The 22,756-nt window shown below is 43.1% G+C and overlaps 1 protein-coding gene and 1 long non-coding RNA gene across 2 annotated transcripts; both read left to right on the top strand.

Annotated features, from left to right (window-relative positions):
• Positions 1–65: 65 nt before the first annotated feature.
• Positions 66–10,934, top strand: LOC145347061 (uncharacterized). Its single transcript, XR_013887761.1, has 2 exons — positions 66–245; positions 9,796–10,934. It is a non-coding gene; the product is annotated as an uncharacterized LOC145347061 (long non-coding RNA).
• Positions 10,935–21,331: 10,397 nt separating this feature from the next.
• On the top strand, positions 21,332–22,318 carry LOC145346383 (trace amine-associated receptor 4). The gene has a single exon (XM_080193543.1). The coding sequence runs from the start codon at positions 21,332–21,334 to the stop codon at positions 22,316–22,318; it is 987 nt and encodes a 328-aa protein (XP_080049669.1).
• Positions 22,319–22,756: the final 438 nt, after the last annotated feature.

Below are 22,756 nucleotides of genomic sequence, written 5' to 3'. Positions count from 1 at the left end.
CATTCTTCCGCCCCCGCCCCCGCCCCCGCCCCCGCCCCCGGGCAGCACGTGAGAGGGAGGTTACATCACTCGGCAGACCACTGTCAGTCGAAGGTGCAAACCACAGGCCACACTGCACCCTGCATTGCGATAACACCTTCAACACGAGGTTGGCTGTAATCAGACCAAGAACTACACACAGAACCGCAAAAGATAAGAAACAACCCCTTTCACGGTATCCGAATACGTGTGACAATAATAAATCAGTAAGTAGTCTCGCAACACCAGGTTAAAGTCCAACAGGTTTATTTGGTAGCCCAAGCTTTCAGAGTGCTGCTCCTGAGTCATAAGAACATAAGAACATAAGAAATAGGAGCAGGAGTAGGCCATCTAGCCCTTCGAGCCTGCCCCGCCATTCAATAAGATCATGGCTGATCTGTTGTGGCTCAGTTCCACTTTCCCGCTCTCTCCCCATAACCCTTAATCCCCTCTCTTATCAAGAACCCATCAACCCGCTTCTTAAAAATATTTAGCGAGGCAGCCTCCACCACTTCAACAAGCAGAGAATTCCAGAGATTCACCACCCTTTGAGTGAAGAAGTTCCTCCTCAACTCCGTTCTAAACCGCCTCCCCTTTATCTTGAGGCTGTGCCCCCTAGTCCTACTGTCTTTTTTGAGCGGGAAGAGTCTCTCCACCTCTATCCTATCCATCCCATTCATCATCTTATACGTCTCAATGAGATCTCCCCTCATTCTTCTAAATTCTAACGAGTACAAGCCTAGTTTATTCAGCCTCTCCTCATAGCTCAATCCCCTCAACTCCGGTATCAGCCTAGTAAACCTCCTCTGCACTCCCTCCAGGGCCAAAATATCCTTGCGCAGGTGCGGCGCCCAAAACTGCACACAGTACTCCAGCTGCGGCCTCACCAATGCCCTATACAGCTGCAGCAAGACCTCCCTACTTTTATATTCAATCCCCCTCGCTATGAAGGCCAGCATCCCATTCGCCTTCCTGACCACCTGCTGCACCTGCAAGCTGGGTTTTTGCGACTCATGCACAAGGACCCCGAGGTCCCTCTGCACCGTCGCCTGCTGCAGTTTTTCGCCACGTAAGTAATAGTCCTTCCTACCATTCTTCCTACCAAAGTGGACCACCTCACACTTGCCAACATTAAATTCCATTTGCCATTTCCTGGCCCATTGAGCAGGCTTGAGGGGCCAGATGGCCTCTTCCTACTCCTAGTTCTATGTTCTTATGAATATTCCCAATGGTGGGAGAGTCCAGAACTAGGGGTGATAATTTAAGGATAACGGATAAACCTTTTAAGATTGAAGTGAGGAGATATTTCTTCACTCAGAGGGTGGTGAATGTGTGGAATTCACTACCACAGAAAGTAGTTGAGGCCAAAACATTGTCCAATTTCAAGAAGAAATTAGGTACAGCTCTTGAGGCTAAAGGGACCAAGGGATATGGGAGAAGGCAGATTAGGATATTGAATTTGATGATCAGTCATGATCATAATGAATGGCGGAGTAGGCTCAAAAGGCTGAATGGCCTACTCTTGCTTCTAGTTTCAATGTTTCTAATTCAAATCAAAAGATAACAATGATGATCCTGCGGCCTCACAAAAAACAACAGAGCTGATGCTTAAAAATCAAGAAAACTGATATTAAAAAAAACATGAAACAACAACAGAAAATGCTAGAAAAATTTCAGCAGGTCTGGCAGTATCTCTAGGTCATCCATACTCGAAACGCTGGCTTTACTCTCTCCCTCTCTCCACAGATGCTATTTGATCTGCTGAGATTTTCCAACATTTTCCATTTTTGTTTCAGATTCCAGTATCCACAGTAATTTGTTCTGGTAAAAAATCATGAGTTGCTTTTTTTCAAAGGTGAATCAATATAGACTGCCAGTTAGCTTATAACATTACGGCTAGAGTAACTGCGGTTGTTTTTTTATAAATGTGCCTTTAATAAGTTGTCAGTTTATCTCTATTACACAGGAACATAAGAAATAGGAGCTGGAGTAGGCCATTCAATTTGATTTGATTTATTATTGTCACATGTATTGTTTCATGCATGTTACACAGACAAAAACATACTGTTCATAGGGTACATAGGGAAGAAGGAAAGGAGTGGGTGTAGACAACTAGATCACGGCTGATCATCTGCCTTGGAGTAATTTTCCTGTACTATCTTGGTACCTTTACTATCTAGAAATTTATCAATCCCTGCTTTGAACATATTCAATGACTGAACTGCCACAGTCCACTGGAGTTAAGAATTCCAATGATTCACTACCCTCTAAATGAAAAGTCTCCCCTAATTGTCTCGGTCCTAATTGTCCTATTCTTTATTCTGAGACTCTGTCCCCTGATTCGAGACACCCCAGCCAGTGGAAACATCATTCCTGCATCTATCCTGTCACGTCCTGTGAGAATTTTGTGTGTTTCAATGAGATCACCTCTTGTTCTTCTGAACTCTGGAAATTACAGACCCAGTCTCCTCAATCTCTTTTCATAAGACAATCCCACCATCCCAGGAATCAGTCTGTTGAATTTTTGTTTCACTCCCTCCTTCTGTGTCACTGCCTGTAGTGGGCCCACATTTACCTTTGCCAATCTTTTCCTTTATACATACCTACAGAAGCTTTTATGGCCTGATTTAATGTTTTCCATTAATAGAACATAGAACATTACAGCGTAGAACAGGCCCTTCGGCCCACGATGTTGCGCCGACCAGTTAAAAAACAATGACCCTCTAACCTAAACTAATCCCTTTTCATCCATAAACCTATCCACGGATCTCTTAAACGCCCCCAAACTAGGCGCATTTACAACTGCAGCAGGCAGGGCATTCCAATCCCTCACCACCCTCTGGGTAAAGAACTTACCCCTGACATCCGTCCTATAACTACCCCCCCCTTAATTTAAAGCCATGCCCCCTCGTGCTAGCTTTCTCCATCCGAGGAAAAAGGCTATCACTATCCACCCTATCTAAACCTCTAATCATCTTATATGTTTCATAAGATCCCCTCTTAGCCGCCTTCTTTCTAGCGAAAACAACCCCAAATCCCTCAGTCTCTCCTCATAGGACCTCCCCTCCATACCAGGCAACATCCTGGTAAACCTCCTCTGCACCCTCTCCAAAGCCTCCTCATCCTTCCTATAATGTGGGGACCAGAACTGCACACAATACTCCAAGTGCGGCCGCACCAGAGTTGTGTACAGTTGCATCATGACGCTGCGACTCCGAAATTCAATCCCCCTACCAATAAACGCCAAGACACCGTATGCCTTCTTAACAACCTTATCTACTTGATTCCCAACTTTCAGGGATCTATGTACACATACACCTAGATCCCTCTGTTCATCCACACTATTCAGAGTCCTCCCGTTAACCCTATACTCGACACATTAATGTACTTTCATATTCTATTTTCCCATTCTTTAGCAATTTATTTGTCTTCCTTTGCTAAATTCTAATTCCCTCTTAATCCTCAGACTCTATTTCTTTGGCAACTTTGTGAGCCTTTGATCTAATATAATATTTCATTTCTCTTAGCCACAGACGGAGTCCTTTTTCCTATTGGGTTTTTATGCCTCAAATGAATGTATATTTGTTGTAAATCATGTATTCATTTTCAAAATGCTAGCCATTGCCTGTTTACTGTCAAACCTTTTAATAAGACCTTCCAGTCCACCATCGGCAACTTCAGATATAAGATCATGGCTTCAGATCGAACCATCCCGCTTTCAAACTTAATGTAAAATTTCATCATATTATGGTCATACTTCCCGAAAAGTTCCTTTAGAACAAGGTTATTAATTAGCCTTTCCTCATTGCACAATGCAAGATCTTTTAAGTTAAATTTAGGCCAATGGTCATTGTACATAGATGCAAGGAGAATGATCTGCAGGCAGATTTTTAGGAGCTGGGAAGGAGACTAGCAAGCAGGACCTTAAAGGTAGTAATCTCTGAATTATTTGTGGTGCTAAATGGAACGAGCATAGAAATAGGAAGATAGATATGCTTGTTTGGCATATTTTCACACACTTTTCTCCCTTGGAGTATGGTGCAGAGTGTTGAAGAATTTTATAGGCTGATTAACAGCCTGCTTTGAACCACATGAACACTCCTTCCATGGCCAACAAGTCCTGGAGTGGGACTTAAAACCAAGGTTTTCCAGCTTAGAGAAAGGAATGCCACCCTGTAGATGGTATAGGAGTCACTCTGCAGGTGAATAGATGGCTGGAAATATGGTATAGGAGGAAGCTTTAGATTCATGGGAAAATATGAGTGATTCTAGGGAAGGTGGGACTTCAGCAGATCCAAGGCCAACATTCTATAGAATAATGATAATTGGGAACTCTACTTATCCTAATGTAAATAGGAAAATACAGTCTTGTGGCACAACGTGTAGCGTCCCTGCCTCTGAGCCAGAGGCTCCGAGTTCAAGTCCCACCCCAGGACTTGATAGCCAAAGACATTACATTTATAACATGGCCAAACGGTAAATTTTTCCAAATACACTAATGGCTAGTAGTAAGAGTGGGAGAGGACTCCTGGTCAGTCACGCTTGATGTGGAGTGGTGTCTCCTCAAGCTATAAATCTTTGGCAGTTGACTAGCAACTTGTTCCATTAATTACCAGCTATGGAAATGGATAAAATTCTGCCTTAGTGCATCACTAGGTATGGAAACAGAATTGGAATATTAACAGTGACAGTAATAGTGTCAAGGCCAGAGAAATGGAAGAGTTTTTGAAGAGTGCTCAAGAGAATTTTCTAGAACAATGACCGAAACTGTATCACCTTGCCCAACCCAGAATTGGGGTGGGTGAGGTTCCCAGAACAGAAATCTCCATTGGCCTCGGATGGGATTTTATGTTCTCACCTGAGCGAGGCCGTAAAACCCCACCCAATATGTTTCTGGCCCAATGTGGAAGGAGGCTTTGCTTGATCTGTTTCTGGGGAAAGAGGTGGGCCATGTGGATCAGATATCTTTTGCAAAACATTTAGGGAACCATGATTGTAGGCCCATGACGCAAGGATATTTTGGCCTTGGAGGGAGTGCAGAGGAGGTTTACTAGGCTGATACCGGAGTTGAGGGGGTTGAGCTATGAGGAGAGGCTGAATAAACTAGGCTTGTACTCGTTAGAGTTTAGAAGAATGAGGGGAGATCTCATTGAGACGTATAAGATGATGAATGGGATGGATAGGATAGAGGTGGAGAGACTCCTCCCGCTCAGAAAGGACATTAGGACCAGGGGGCACAGCCTCAAGATAAAGGGGGGGCGGTTTAGAACAGAGTTGAGGAGGAACTTCTTCACTCAAAGGGTGGTGAATCTCTGGAATTCTCTGCCCGTTGAGGTGGTGGAGGCTGCCTCGCTAAATATTTTTAAGACGCAGGTTGATGGGTTTTTGATAAGCGAGAGGATTAAGGGTTATGGGGAGAGGGCGGGAATGTGGAACTGAGCCACAACAGATCAGCCATGATCTTATTGAATGGCGGGGCAGGCTCGAAGGGCTGGATGGCCTACTCCTGCTCCTATTTCTTATGTTCTTATGACCTTCCCACCAAGCGCAGTAAGCACTACAATTTTGGTAAGGGGGACTGAAGGAGGATACATGCCCATTCCCCTTTACTTTGTGCATATGGAGTGCAACCTCACAACGGGACCAGTGACTGTAGGAGTTGTCTACAGTTTGCCTGTGGATTGGGCTAATCTGTTCATCAGCAATGAACTGATGGGATCAAGAATAGTAGCATCCCCAGTGGTCTCAGAAAAGCCCACTGAGGTCAAGGAAACTGAACAGCTGCAGGAGAAAATGCCTGACATTTTCCTTGACTATATGGCAACTCAGTCTATGGCCAGATAAACTTCGTCAGATGAAGTTAAATTGGTACTGCAGACAGAAGACCATCCAGTCTGTTATCTGAAACTTTTTTCAGGAATCTGGAGGATCCTGAGGAGATAATAAATATATTACATAGAACATTACAGTGCAGTACAGGCCCTTTGGCCCTCGATGTTGCGCCGATCAGTGAAACCAATCTAATGACCCTCTAACCTAAACTATTCCAATGTTATCCATATGCCTATCCACTGACCATTTGAACGCCCTTAAAGTTGGCGAGTCCACAACTGCTGCAGGCAGGGCATTCCACGCCCTTACTACCCTCTGAGTAAAGAACCTATGTCTGACATCCGTCCTATAATTACCACCCCTTAATTTAAAGCTATGTCCCCTCGTGTTAGCCATCACCATCCAAGGAAAAAGGCTCTCACTGTCCACCCTATCTAACCCTCTGATCATCTTGTATGCTTCAAGTATGCTTGTATGCTTATTGTCCTTGGTAGCAGCCCAACGTAATAAATTAGCTTAGATTGGTCACACAGAAGCCAAGGCAGAGGCAGTCCCTGAACTCTACTACATTAAAAATGAGCTGCTAACAAGAAATGGACTCTCCCCCCTCACAGAGCAGCAAATGAGATGCAGGCACTGATCCACCAGGTAGTAATGCCATCGAGGTACTGTGGAGAAATCTTGCAGCCAGCCCATTCTAAAATTCTGATGGATGGACATATCAGAAAACCCAAACCAGCATCAGGCAGCAGCTGTACTGGTCACCCTTCCAAAGTGATGTTGTAAGGTTTTACAGAACCTGCCACGCTGGCCAGATTGTGGGAAAACATCAAACCTGTAATACTACTGCACCCATGATTCCCATGCCGATTTTTGAGGAACCATCCAGCAATGTGCGGGGATCCTGCCCGGAACAAAAGTGGACTACAGGTATATCCTGACCATTATGGTCATGGCCAACTATTTCCCAGAGACTATTCCCCTGAGAACCATATCTGCCAAAGCAGTGGTGAGTGAACTGATCCAATTCTTTACCAGTTTACCCACCGAGATCCAGATGATCAGGGCTCCTGGACTTCATGAGTAACCTGGGCATGACCCAGCTGAAGTCTTTGGCATTTCACCCACAATCACAGGAGGTGCTAGAATGATATCACCAAGCTTTAAAAACAATGAGTAATCAATCATGAGTACCCCCATAACTGAGATTAAGGACAAAGTTCCCTTCTGTTTGCAACCAAGGGCTCCCCCAATGGGTTCATGGGTTTTACTCCATTGGAATTATTTTAAGGCCATCTTAAAACAAGGGCCTCTGAAAGTAATCAAGGAGAGAGTTTTAGAGCCAAAGAAGGAACGCTCCATCTTACATCCATAACCATGTTCTGGAAGCAGCTCATGAGAGTTTGTAAGGTGGCCTGGGAATACTTGAAATCTCCCAGACATCTATGAATAAGCAGACAGGTAAACATGCCAAGGCCCAAACCTTTCAGCCAGGAGATTACCAGATTAGCAATACCAGGTGAACCCTTACAAGCACAATTCAGTGGCCTGTACCAAGTAGCAAAGAAGCTTGGAGAAGTGATTTATCTAATCGATGCCCCAGATCAGGGAAGAGCAAAGGTTGTGTCATGTTAGCATGATAAAGCAACGTCACAGTGGAAAAGGAGTAAGTGAGTAACAGTCTGTCTCATTGTTGCTCAGCGGGAGAATGAGGGTAGCAATGCGGATGAATTTTGGACACAGACGTGGGTGAGGCCCACATTGAACCCACTACTACCTACTGCCTCCCATTAGGCAACATCCCCACTGTCTAGACTCAGCAAAGCTGACCCAGGTCTAGAGGAGATTAATTACATGCTGGTACACCAACTAATAGAACGTGGTAACAGTAGCTGGAACTTCCTAGTTGTACTCAAGCCAGATGGCTCTACAAAGCTCTGCATTTACTACCAAAAAATGAATGCAGTGACCCGAGCGGACTTCTACCGTGTGCCCCAGCTAGAAGACTGCATAGATAAGGGAGGTTAAGCCGTCCATATCACAAAGTAGATTTGCTCAAGGGAAACTGGCAGGCCTTGATGACCCGCAAGTAGGAAATCTCTGCTTTTGTGAAGCCAGATGAGGTACACCAGTGTCAAGTTATGTTCTTTAGACTCCAAATTGTGCTAGCTAATTTCCACAGGTTGATGAACCAGTAGTGGTGGGCTTATCCAATTGTGTAGTGTACCTGAATGATGTCCTAGTGTGCAACACCTGACAATTCCACGTGGGACAACTGGAAGCTCTTATCCACAGAGTACAGTCAGCTGACCCAGTAATGAAACTCATAAAGAGCAAGTTCACTGAAGCTAAAATGACCTATCTAGGATATGAAGTGGGTCAAGGCCAATACTGCCGGGGGTGGCAGGGGTGGGGGGCGGTGGCAGGGGCGGGGGGTGGTGGCGGTGGTGTGCCAAGATACAAGCCATAGCCTAGATCCCCATTCCCACCACGAAACAAGAAATCATGAGGTTTCTGGGGATGTGTGGGTTCCACAAGTTCATTTTGAACTTTAGCATAGTAGCTGCCCCAGTGACAGACATTCTACAGATAAAAGTAAAGATAGTATGGACTGAGAAATGCCAGACAGCTTTAAAAAAGCTGAAGGCCATTTTGAAAGGCAAACCTGTGCTTGCAGTCCTGAATTTTAATCAAGGGGGATGTTTTCCCGTCCCACCTACCATGGGAATTGCAGGTAAGATCAGGGGCAAAGGAGTGGGGAGCCATGCAAAGATCTGTTTACCTCAGGCGAAATTTTCTGTTTTTGGGGTGAACATGGCCAGAAAATCGTACCCCAAGCGTTTAAAGTTTTTCTTTATTCAGTCTCTGGCTGGGCAGCATTAATTGCCCATCCCTAGTTGCCCTTGGAGGGCAATTAAGAGTCAATCACATTGTTGCGGCTCGGGAGTTACATGTAGGCCAGACCAGTAAGGACAGCAGATTTCCTTTCCTAAAAGACATGAGTGTACCAGATGGGTTTTTCCAACAATTGACAATGGCTTCATGGTCATCAGTAGACTCTTAATCCCAGATAGTTTTTATTGCATTCAAATTCCACCGCCTGCCATGGTGGGACTCAAAGCCCGGTCCCCAGAACATTAACTGAGTATCTGGATTAATAATCTAGAGATAATACCACCAGGCCATCGCCTCCCCTAAATGGCCTTTGATGTGAGCAACATAGGGATGGGAGGTGTTCAGGATCTAGGATAGTGAGACCAATTTGATACTTCACCAAAAAATGTTCAAGTGGTATTCCACAGTAGAGAAAGAAACCCTCAGGCTGTTACTGGCTCTCAAACACTTTGAGATATTTGTCCAAAATAGATACAGAGAGACCACAGTCTTAATGACCACAATCCATTAACTTTTGCAGAAATGCTAGGCTATTCGTTGAGTTCCTCCAACCGTACTACTTCAAAATCACCCTTATTCCCTGGAAATGCAATATGATTGCAGATGCTTTGTCCAGAACTTAAAGAAGTTAAGATTCAGAAGAGATAAAGCCAATCACTGCTGAAAGAATGAGAGAGTGTTTTGTTGTTTCATAAGTTTTTTCTTCCTTTTTGTAATGAAATGGGAATGAAACTCATTTCATTCCATGAGGAAGAGAAATTATGATGATGAGAAAAGCCATGGAACTATAAACCGAGAAATCAGAATTTAAAATGACCTCAGTTGTATATTTTAAAACGGACACAAATCCTGAAGTTGGTTGACAATGTAAGTAGTCACTGACAGGAACGTCTGCAGGGTGTTTCTGTGAGGGAACGACAGAATTCCTCCCCGTGACTCCAGACAAGGTACTTGCTAAAGCATCAAAAAGCTGATTACCATTTCCAATAAAGACAAAGGAACATAATGGCTATCTCGTCTAATGGGCTCCGTGTGCAATTGCCTCTCTAGACTGACGAGTGGATTCTGAGTTGGAATATACAAAGAAGGGGATTAAAAGCTTGCCAATCGGCTGTCTTCATGCTTCTGTCTGTCGGTTTGTGCATGCATGTGCTGCGAGGAAAAGTAGCTGGAAGTTTTCCGCGCTGAAGGTGTGATACAGTACCAGAAGCAATGTCGCTGGAAAAAAAGGAATAACCATCCTTTGCAGGAACATCGAAAAACCCTCTCTCTGACTGTGGAAGTCAACCAACCAGCAGCAGAAAAATTAACTGAAGTATCTTTACCAAACCACAGAACCCCTAAACCAATTAATCAACTATTCTCCTGTTGAAGTCAACTAAACTGGAACAAAATATAACAGTCACAATGCATTATCATCTACTCCTTGTTCATCTAGGAGTGCTCCATATAATTTTTTATTTGCATTTACTTACTATTGGATTCAATTCTTACCTCCAATCCGTATGAATGTGGGTGCCTGTGTTTTACCAGTTTTTCCATACTTCTTTAGTAGTTAATAAACTTAATCTATCTTTAACTCAAGAAAGCCAGGTTAAATTGGCTCATTTTTAAACAGAAGTATTGGTTCTGAAAAAGGTATCCAAGGGAAAGGGAACCATTTTAGGTTAAACTTTGTTGCTACCAGCAGAGGGTGGGTCAAATAAGGACACAGAGTCAGTCAGCCCTTCACCCACGTTTGTAATAATTTTTGGTTTCCCAGCTGGTAGGTGACAAATCAAGGATCAACAACTATTGGGGAGCCTCACCTGAGGCTGGCTGTAACAATTTATATATGCATTTCCTTGTAAATTCTCTCTGGAACATACCTGTACTTTGTATCCTTTTTCTAAGTTGCTACGTAAATATATTTTGTGATTGCACTGCACCAATATGGTGACCAGAACTGTATGCAGCACCATATGTGTGGTTTATTTGACATAGATTTAGCAAAATGTCCCTACTTATCAATTCTATTCCTCTAGAAATAAAGCCTAGTGCATAGTTTTCTTTTTTAATCTGCTAATCTGTCGCACAACTTTTAGTGATTGATGTATTTACACTCGGAGAGATACCTTTGTTCCCTACCCCACCTAGATTGGCCAATTAATAAATGCTTCCCACCAAACTGTACTGTACATGTAAATTTACCTCACATTTATCTGTGTTGAACTTCATTTGTCAATTATTTTCACATCCTGCACGTTTACTAGAAGCAGATGGTAGCACAGCGGTTAGCACTGCTGTCTCATAGCGCCAGGCACCCAGGTTCAATTCCAGGCTTAGGTCGCTGTCTGCGCAGAGTTTGCACATTCTCCCTGTGTCTGCATGGGTTTCCTCTGGGTGCCCCGGCTTCTTCCCACAGTCCGAATGACATGCTAGTTAGGTGCATTATCCATGCTAAATTCGCCCTCAGTGTACCCGAACAGGTGCCAGAGTGTGGCGATTAGGGGATTTTCACAGTAACTTCATTGAAGTGTTAACGTAAGCCTACTTGCGACGAATAAATAAACTTAAATAGTCACCACATGGAGGAATAGGAAATCACTGACAGCACCTTCTGGGTCTCTGCGGTTAGATAATGAAAGTACAGACTTCCTGTAATTTGTTGCAGTCCTCACAATTTGGTGCCATTTCTAAATTTAGGAATTGTTTTGCTTTTAAAGATTTTGATAGAGTGGACTGAGGTTCCACTCGGTGGAGAAGAAGAAAACTAAAGGCCATCAATATAAGATAGCCGCTAAGAGATCAACCAGAGAATTCAGAAGAAATGTCTTTACCCAAAGAATGTAGAATTTACTTCCTTAGGGATAACCTGAAGCAAATATTATTTAATGGGAGGCTTGATAAGCCTATGAGAGAGAAGGAAATGGAGCATTATGCTGATAAAGTAAGATGACGAAGGAAAAGAGGAGGTTCAAGTGAGTATGAACGTTGACATGGACAGGTTGGGCTGAATGGCCTATTCCTGTGTCATGTGATCTATGCCTATATGCTCTTTTGTTAAAACAAAATATTTAATCAATGGCCCTGTTTGAAAAATCCTTAGAGAGGTTTTTTGGGTGAATGTCTACAATTCGCATGAGCGCTAACTTCAGCTATTTCTCTTTGTTGCCTAATATTGAAACATTTCTTTAATAAAACAGTCCATACTGCCATCTAGCAGCTGGAATTGGAAAAGGTTGTCAACATTGGCAAATATTGTGCCAAATTAATGGCCCAAATCTTCTAATGCCCAGATTTGTCTGTGTTGCATATTGGGACCCAACAGAAGTCTTGGTGCATTCTCATGCTATGAAATTGCCTGAGAAGTTTAAATTTACAATTGATTTCTGCCTGGGACATTCCACAAATGTCTCTGACACTAAGCACAGTGTTAGAGACTTGGGCTAGCTACACGGGACATGCCCAGGTACTTACCCTGAAAATGTTACACTGGTCAATATCTGGTCTAACTCAGTGATTAGCCAATGTAACTGAACTGAGTGCCACAACTGACCCCCATAATCACTTTGGCCCTGACCTAACACAACCACGCCATCTGTTCTGACTACCCACCTGACCTGACTGCCCATCTGATTCGAATAGCCTGCTGAGATCACACACTTGACCAAATCCACTCAACTTAACTATTCACCTGACCTAACACTATTACTACACCCAATTCAAGTGACCTGACTGCCCACTGACCAGACCCAACTGCCCACCTGACCCTAATTCCCATTAAGCTGATCCGATTACCCCACCCAACTCAACTGCCTAACCAACCCAATTAACTCCAGCCTGACAACCACCAATTCAGCTACTCATCAACCCAATCACACCCAACCTGACCACCGGCATGGTAGCTCAGTGGTTAGTACTGCTGCTTCACAGTGCCAGGAACCCAGGTTCAATTCCTGACTTGAGTCACTGCCTGTGGGAAGTTTGCACGTTCTCCCCTTGTCTGCATGGATTTCCTTGGGATACTTCGGTTTTCTCCCACATTCTGAAAGATGTGCTGGTTCAGTGCATTGAGCCTAACAGACACCAGACTGTGGTGACTAGAGGAATTTCACAATAACTTCATTGCAGTGTTAATGTAAGCCTTACTTGTGACACTAATAAATAAACTTCAAACTTTAGCTTTAACCCAGCTTGACCAAGCTGCCCACCCAATCTGACCTGAGTACACTCTGACCTAACCATCTCCACCCAATGCAAGTGTCCATTTGAACTTGACCCTCTTCTCTCCCTCTGACCAATGGGACCAACCCAACTACCACATCCAACCAAACTGCCCATTCAGCCATCCAATTACTCACCCGTTCGCTCACTCACTCACTCACCCATTCATCTAATCATTCACCTACTCATCCAATCAATCATCCACCCACTCATTCATCCAATCACTTATCAACTTATCCAGTCACTCACTCAACTATTCACTAACATAGCCACTCATCCACTCACTCATCTAATCATTCACCCATTTATTCACTCGCTCACTCACTCACCCACAAACTCACCAACTCAATACCCACCCATCCACCCACCCATTCATCCATTCACTAATCTACAGTCATACAAAACCTGAATAAAGAGCTAATGTCATAAAAAGGTGCATTTCCTTTTCTTCCTTTGACTCTCCCGTGCTCACTGGACTTATCCTGGAGTTGTATCATAAAATCCCTACAATACGGAAGGAGGCCATTTGGCCCATTGAGTCTGTATCAACCACAATCCCACCCAGGCCTTATCCCGTAACCCCACACATTTACCCCGCTAATTCCCCTGAAACTAAGGGTCAATTTTAGTATGGCCAATCAACCTAACCTGTACATCTTTGGACTGTGGGAGAAAACCAGAGCACCCAGAGGAAACCCACGCAGACACAGGGAGAACATGCAGACTCTGCAGAATCAGTGAACCAAGGCTAGAATTGAACCCAGGTCCCTGGTGCTGTGAGGCGGCAGTGCTAACTGCTGTGCTGCTGGTGTTAGTTACAGTTTGGTCGGTCTGAAGAAGGCTCATCATCACATGTGGGTTAACTGTAAGTCTTTATTGACTCTTAGAACTATTTGCAAATGCACAGTAAAGGGTATAAGCTGGGAGCTGTCTCCATGCTGCTAATACACATGGCTCTGTCTAACACTCGGCTGACCCTGGGTGAAGGTCATGTGCTTTCTGGGTGGTACAGTACTCAGCTCTACATCAACTCCATATGTGACAGATCCCTGTATTACATTGGACTGATCTATCTCTGCTTTTGCGGGGATCAGAGGCACCGGCTGAAAATGGTGATTCCATTGGAGTGTAACAAGACTGCCCGGCATAGCTGCTGACCAGAAGATCTGGGCCGTTGTTTAGGGGGTTTTATTTTTGTAAAAAAAGGAGATGCATCTCCTGAATATTCCAGCAATAAAATGATAATTAAAATTAAGTTCTCACACGTTCTATGTAGGCATTTTTTCCTCATTTCAAGGCCCCTGAGCAGCACCCTGAACTAATTTCATGAGGATCCAATGAATGGAACACTCTCCACCAGAACATTGGCAAGAATAACCTCACCAGTCAGAAAAACAGTGCTGAGACTATACTTACAGAACTATTTTTTTCCCTGTGAAGTATGGTACAGAGGTACCTTAAAAGCTGGCTAGAAACTTTTGACCACTCATTCATAATTTTGAGCCTAAACTCGATCTTTGAATAAATCTATTTGCTGGTAGGAAACCTTGCCCACTGGCAGCACACACCAGGTGTTTAGATGCAAGCTGCCACTATTTCCCAACAATTTCACTTTAATTTTCATCTAGAATAATTCAGTTAAATTCATGATTACTATAAATCTCCCAATTTGTGTTCATCAGTAAGAAAAATCAGATAATATATTCACCCAAAGAGGTCAAACTTTAACTTGGGGAATATACCAGTTTCTATTTGTAATTTACTGGGTAAGCTACTAGCATCAGTCAGCTCAACTGCCTCTAATAGTTGTAGGGGGCCAAGAGCTATGTTTGATGGACTGAGACTGGCTTTACCAAATTAGATTAACTTGTCTAGTAATCGTCAGAATCAATTATGGAAACTTCCATGTTGTCCTAAAAAAATACCAGGAGGCATTTTAAGATGAGTTAGGCGATATACATGGCCTAAAAGCAAAAGTGTAAGTGAATTACTGAGGCCATGCCCAAGTTTTAGAGAGCCCAATCTGTATGCTGTGCCTTACATGAGAAGGTTGAGTCTGAACTCAAGTGGCTAGAAGGATTAGGCATCATCAAGCATATACAGCTTTTACAGTGGGTGGTTCCCACCATGCCAGTGATTAAGCCAGATAGAACTATGAGACTACAATGGACTAAAATTAACCATGAATCAAGCAGAAAAATTGGATCTAGACCAAAACGAAGAAGAGAAGATTTTTATGCCAAATTAGCAGGAGGCTTAATTTATACTAAATTCAAGCGGACCAACAATTAAAGTTAGATGAGGCATCTAGAGAATTTGTTACAATAAGTACACATAAAGCGTTATACCATTATACTACTTGACCCTACAGAGTTTCATCGGTATATGCAATTTTCCTGTGCATAATGGAAAGCTTATAACAGGACAAAGTGAAGGTGGCAATCTATCTAGATAATGTACTGATTACAGGAGCATCTGAAAAGGAGCATCTGGCAAATCTTGAAGAAGTTTTAAAGAGATTTAAGCAAGAGTGAGGCTAAAAATTGAGGAATGTATATTCCAGGCTCATGAAGTAACATACTTAGGGTTCAAAGTGGATGCAAAAGGGCTGCACCATGTGGAGGGCAAGCTAAAAGCACCAGCCCCGAGAAATATATTGGATTTAAAATCATTTTTAGGAATGGTGAACTATTATGGAAGATTTTTTCCTAATCTTTCTAAAGTGTTGGCATCGCTACACACACTGCTCAAGAAGCATCAAAGGTGGTATTGGAAAGAGCATCAAAAAGAAGCCTTTGGACAGGTTAAACCGGAATGGCAGTCATCCAGTCTCTTAGTTTAGTTTGATCCTTCAGAAGAGATCTTTTTTCTCTGTGATGCATCTTTGTACAGAATCAGAGCAGTCTTATCACATAAGATGGAAGATGGTGCAGAAAGGCCTATGTCTCGAGAACTCGGAATGATGCTGAAAATGCTTATTCTCAAATCAAAAAAGAGGAAGGAGGCGTCATCTTCAGAATGAAGAAGTTCCATCAGCACATTTATAGATGGCACTACATATACTAAATATCCACAACCACATTCATTTTGTGAAACACATCCAAGATATGTACACATTTTTATCATCTGTTTTCCTACCAACCAAACAACAACAGAGTGTATTTATATAATGCCTTTAATGTAGGAAAATGTTCCAAGGTGCTTTAAAGAGCATTATCAAACAACATTTGTCATCAAGTCACACAAGATGATATTAGGGCCAATGCTTAGCCAATGAGATTGAGTTGAAGGGTGTTTTAAAGGAGGAAAGAGAAGCAGAGAAGCAAAGAGGTTTAGGGATGTATTTCCAAGGCTTTGGGCTTTGGCAGTTTAAGGAACAGTTACCAATTCATAGCACTTAAAGTCAGAGATGCTCAAAAGGCCAGAATTGGAACAGCACGTGGTTATAGGGCTGAAGGAGATTAGAAATAGGAAGGGACAAAGACGTGGAGGGATTTAAAAATCAGGATGATATTTCTAAAATGGAGGTTTTTTTGACCATTGTAGGTGTCAGCAAACACAGATGTGATCAATGAACAAAAACTTGAAATGAATTAAAAGACAAGCAACAGAGTTCATGACGATCCCGAGTTTATCGAGGGTGGATTATGGGAGACCAGCTGGAGTTTGTTGGAATTGTCAAGCCCAGTGGTAACAAAGGAATGAATGAGGCTTTCAGCAGCAGGTGAGCTAAGGCAGGGGCACAGTTGGGTGCTGAAATGGCAAAGGACATAGATTACCTAAGTCTTGGTGCAGATATATGGTCCTAACCTCAACTTGTTGTGAACTATGACACCAAGGGTTCAAAAATTGAACCAAGTGAAGGCAGTTACACCCAGCCAGACAATGATGGAGGAGTGTTGGAAGAGGATGGTGTGACCAACTGCAGACAGGTTGAGAAAGATGTTGAGGGATAGTTTACTCTCCCAATACATTCAACATGCAGTCATATTGCAGCATGGAGTAAGCACGAGCTAATATTTAATTATGACTCTTGCTGCTATCCGTCTTTTGGAATTAATCTACAAATTTCATTTTATTCTTCCTTTTCTCTACTTAACAGTCTCTAACACATTCACAGTACCGTTGTGTCACTGGTCAGTTGCTATTCCTCAGTCAATCCATTTTCCCCACTTCGCTAATCATGTAGGAGCACAGAAATAGGAACAGGATTAGACAATATGGTCTCTTGAGCTTGCTCTGCATTTAATAAGATCATTGCTGATCCTCAATCATATTCCCACTGTCACAGTTGATCCTCACAGCCCTTGATTTTTTTCTGCTGTAAGTAGGTAAATAATGAGAGCAGGAATGAGATATCACAGAATCACAGAATTGGTATCACGCAGAATGAGTCCATTTGGCCCATTGCGTCTGCATCAGCTGTCCAAATGAGCATTTACGGCTAAATGCTATTTCCTACCTTTTCCCCATACCCCCATATGTTGTACTCATCAAATGCCCTCTTGAAAGCCTCGACTGAACCTACCTCCATCATGCTTCCAGACAGTGCATTCTAGATCCAAACCACTCATTGTGTGAAGTTTTTTTCACACTACATTTGCTTCTTTTGAAAATCACCTTACATCTGTGCCCTCTCATTCTTGATCCATTTATGAACAGGAACAGTTTCTCTATATCTATTTTGTCCAGCCTCCTAATGGTTTTGAACATCTCTCTTAAATCTCCTCTTAGCCACTTCCTCAAGGGGAACAACGTCAACTGTTCCAACCTATCTTCATAACTGAAGTATTTCATCCTTGAACTATTCCTGCAAACCTCTTCTGCACTCTCCAATATGTTCACATCCTTCCTAAAATATGGTGCCCAGAACTGTACACAATATTCAAGCTCTGGTCTAACTGGTGTATTGTATAAGGTTGGCATAATTTCCTTGCTCTTGTACTTTATGCCTCTATTAATAAAGCCCAGAATATATAATCTTCATTAATTGTGTTCTCACCTATCCTGCCACCTTCAATGATCTATGCACATATACACCCAGGTCCCTCTGCTCCTGCATCCCTTTTAGAATTTTATCCTTTGTTTTGTATTGCCTCTCTATGTTGTCTCTAAAATGCACTACCTCACACTTCTCCACACTGAAATTCATCTTCAATACAAAATTACATTGACCAAATTGCCTATGTAATTTTGAAGTTCTATATCATCTTCTTCAGAATTTACAATACTTCCAAGTTTTGCATCATCTGCAAACATTGAAATTGTGTCCTGAACACCAAGATCCAGATCATTAATATATATCAAGAAAAGCAAGGATCCCAATACTGATCGCTGCAGATCACACTACAGACCTTCTTCCAGCCTGAGAAATATCTACTGACCATTATTCTCTGCTCCCTATTATTCAGCCAATTTTGTATCCTCATTGCTCCTGTCCCTTTTATTCCATGACCTATAACTTTTCTCACACGTCTTTTGTGTGGCACTGAATCAAATGTCCTCTAAAAGTCCATATATAGCACATCAACAGCATTACCTTATTGACCCTTTCTGTTACCTCCTCAAAAAACTCTGGCAGGTTTGTTATACATAATTTCCCCTTTAGAAATCCAAGCTGGATCTTCCTAATCAACCCACATTTTTCTGTGTGACTACTGATTCTACCCTGAATAATTATTTCTAGATGTTTGCCCATTATTGATGTTATCCTGATCAAAACCATTAAGATCATGGGGGGCATTGACAGGGGTGGATGTGGAGAGGATGTTTTGTCAGAGAATGTAGAACTAGGGGTCTCTCATTTAAGACAGAGATGAGGAGAAACTTTTCCTCTCAGAGGATGGTGAGCCTCTGAATTCCTTCTTCAAAAGGGAGTGGAAGCAGAATCTGTGAATATATTTGAGTATTATTGATACATTATTGATATATTTGAGATTATTGATTAACAATGGGGTGAAAGGTTATCAGGATAGGCAGGAATGTGGGATTGAGGTTACAGTCAGGTCAGCCATAACCTTATTGAATGGCAGATCAGGTGAGTAGTGGCCTACTCCTGATCCCAGTTCATATATTTGTATGCATATGGAGGTTCAGATCCAATAATGAAATAAATTATTGCTTTAAACTTCTTAAAAATGTATCTGATAATCTACATAGATGTTCAATTTTAACAATATGCTGAAATGTGAGATAATTGTCAGATGTACTTGCATTGCCCTGTTTATTTTTCATGTTCCCCTCAAAATCAAAAAAATCTTCATCTGCTTTTTTTCTTAACAGTATGGGTGGCACGGTGGCACAGTGCTACCTCACAACGCCAGGGACCCAGGTTCAATTCCGGCCTTGGGTCACTGTGTAGAGTTTGCACATTTGCCTTGTGTCTGCATGGGATTCGTCTGGGTGCTGCGGTTTCCTCCCACAGTCCAAAGATGAGTGGAGTAGGTTCATTGGCCATGCTAAATTGACCCTAGTCAGGGGGAATAGCAGGGTAAATGTGTGGGGTTACGGGAATAAAGCTTGGGTGGGATTGTGAGTTAACACAAACGGTCATCTGGACAACATGGCCCTTTGACAAGATATCATCTTTGACAAAGAGTCATCTGAACTCGAAACGTCAGCTTTTTTTTCTTACAGATGCTGAGATTTTCCAGCATTTTCTCTCGCTGTGCGGATTGTGGTTGGTACAGATTCGATAGGCAGAATGGCCTCCTTCTGTACTTTCGGGATTCTATGATTCTCGTGTTTTATCGGTAGCGAGTATATAATCTCAAAAACAATTTCTATCTAACCAGAACATAATTAAAAAGTGATGGAGCCTTCTGTTTTGTTCCTTCCGCAGACAATCCTATCTATTTTCTTTCCTGACAGTAAGGTTCCATAAAGATGTCTTCTTGTCTCACTCTGCCTGTCAGTGGGGAATATCATTCAGGAAAAGGTTGCGGCTGTTATTTAAAGGCACGTTTTGGTTTTTGGCGAATAGGAAACTCAAAATGACTAGCTAGTGAAAACAGGGATCCCCATTTTCATGGCATTACATTGAAGTAAAACATGGAAATAGCCCCTTTACCCCCAACCGAGATGTGTTGGATGTTTACCCTCCACACGAGCAATCATTTTAATTCAATGTACCCATTCTGATTCTACTTCTGTTCCTTACTCTGTCCTTCAAGCACCCATCCATTCTCGTCTAAAATGTTAACACCATCTCTGCCTTAATCGCTGTGATCGTGCATTGCTTAGCTTTGCAACGCTTTGAGAAGCTTCTACTATTTTTAGCAAAAGACGGGCAGTGCTGGATAAATCTCAGCAGGTCTGATCGAGAGAGGAAGAGTTAATTCTTGACTCTTGTTCAATTTGACTCTTCTCCGGAACAGATGCTGCCAGACTTGTTGGTTTTTTCCAGCACTTTCTGTTTGTTTTAAATTTCAGATTGCTAGAATCTCCAAGATTTTCCTTTTATTTGAGAGTTCTGTCCCAAACTCTTGCATTCCATCCAATATCAGTGTCAAAATTAAACTCATTCTCCGACAACACATCTGTTTCAGGGAGAAGGGTTTCAGGAACTCTCGGCTGCGTCTCCAAAAACCACCCCACACTCAGTCGGTTCAGCAAGGAAGCAGCAACAGTTCAGGAACGAAACAGCTTTCTCAGTCTCTCCTCCAATTGGAAAAATAGCAACAAATGAGTCAAGTTGAATGAATTCCCCGCCCTTCCACCAACATTCCATCCAATTGTATCTTTCACTCTCTATTGAGCTCCCGGACCCATCTGCCTATTCTGCTTCTCAGCCACAAGTCTGGAGATGTAGAGAGAAACCGGACTGGAGCCTACATTAGCGATTTGGCCTTGGCTGTCATTTCTTTCACCTAAAAAAACCTTCTAGTTTCACTCGAAAAATCGGCAAATGGAAGTGTTTCCTACTGGAGTTCGGGTAATTGGTTTTCTGCTTCCAGGATTTGAGGGAGGGAAGGAGATCAGATGAGAGATTGTTCTATTGAGAGTTAGAATCTGAGGTTGAGAGACTTTAAGCGGTGAGGTTTAGGGGCAAAATATAAAACTGAGCACGATTTCGTTCTGAACTCATGCAATGGCTTTGGTAAAGTGTTTGGCAATGAGGCGCTACTTAAGGTAAGGGAGAACTCCCACCTTGTGAATGCTTCCAGGTTGTGGCTCTCTCTCCCCACTGAAGTTTGACACCTCGCTTTGAGGCGACTCTTCGTACCGCTACCAATGATTTCCTCATGCTAAACGATGGCCATTGATCGTCCTTTGGAAAGCGCGATTGTTGACTGAATCCATTCAGTGGCATCAATTGAAAGCGTTCATATCTCTATCTGGGGGGGAAGATTTGGAAAGCTGTATATGTTCAGGAGAAGTCATGGTGGATGAAGCGCAGCAAAGCAACTGCAATATCTGCTGCTGCAGCTTCCTGAGCAGAATGTCAATGGTCATCTTCATGGTCTCACTCGCCATGGCTATTCTGCTTGGCAACTTGGTCACCCTGGTTGTCTTCTTAGGCTCCAAGCGCTTCTGCAGCGCTCAGGGTTATCTGAAGGCTTCTCTGGCAGTGGCGGACCTGGCTGTTGGCGTGTTGGTGGTCCCGTTTTCCATCTATGTGGAGATTGCCCTCATGCTGAAAGAACCGTCTACAGAATGGGACCTGGACACTTTATTCAGCGATCACTTCCAGCCATGCACAGTGATTGGGACTGTCTACGCCGGCTGCACTCTGGTCTCCATCAGTACCATCTTCCTGCTGAGCATAGAAAGAAGCATCGCCATTCTGAAGCCCCTTCACAAAGAGGCACTGGTCACCAGGAAGAGAACCCTGTCTCTCATCAGCATCTCCTGGTTTGCCAGTTTCTTTCTGGCCGTGTCCCCTTTGATATTTAGCCAGGAGATTGTGATCCGGTATAACCCGTGCAGCCGAATGTGTAACTTCGCCTCGGTGGCGGGGAGGTTACCTCGGAACGGCTGGAAAATCCTGCTGCTCTTCCCAGCTTTCGATTTCACGCTCCTGGGAGGGACAGTGGCGGTCAACGTTTTATCCTTCAGCAGCATCCGGCAATATTCCAAACAAAGGAAACTTCTGGCGAGAAGCAAATTGCTCCGACCCTCGTCTCCCGACATCAAAGCTGCGAAAACCATAGCCAACCTGACCCTGACTTTCACAGCCTCCTTCAGCCCCATCGCCGTGTTTGTAGTCGGAAATGTCCTGGGCTATCGATGGTGTAACTTCTCCTTCTTCGCCTTTTGGATCCTGACTTCAAACAGTTGCTGGAACGTTATCATTTACAGCCTTGGAGACCAGAAATTCAGGCAGCGGGCTCTGGAGCTACTGACCCTCTCCAATCCGGCCAGCTAGCTGCGAACCTGACTCCGGTCCGATTCACATTTACACCTTCATGTACTGACACCCTTCAGTAAATCTTCAACGTTCTCTATCCTTAGTTTTACTGAGAGCTTTTATAAGGCTACAGGAGGTGAGGGGTCACAATAACTGCATTGTAGTGTTAATGTAAGCCTACTTGTGACACTAATAAATAAAATTAATTTCCGAGGTGTGTTTTCCCGCAAGTGAAGCGAGGAGATGAATGGTCGCGTTTTCCCTCTGAATGAATTGCACAGGTCACGGCATTTTAAAGAGCACATATTCATGTTTAAGGGTTTAAATGAAATGTGGCGCTTGGGTGATGACACATGTATTATTCGAATGTAATGGACGTTTGCCGATCTAAACGCTAGCATGGTGCCAGAAGACTTGCTTTAATTGCATTCATTGATATTTGAATCAGGGTCTTGG

The sequence above is a fragment of the Carcharhinus amblyrhynchos genome, chromosome 8, assembly GCF_965287045.1.
Source record: "Carcharhinus amblyrhynchos chromosome 8, sCarAmb.v2.hapA, whole genome shotgun sequence".
NCBI classification, from domain to species: Eukaryota; Metazoa; Chordata; class Chondrichthyes; order Carcharhiniformes; family Carcharhinidae; genus Carcharhinus; species Carcharhinus amblyrhynchos.
This window is presented reverse-complemented; position numbering and strand designations above follow the sequence as displayed.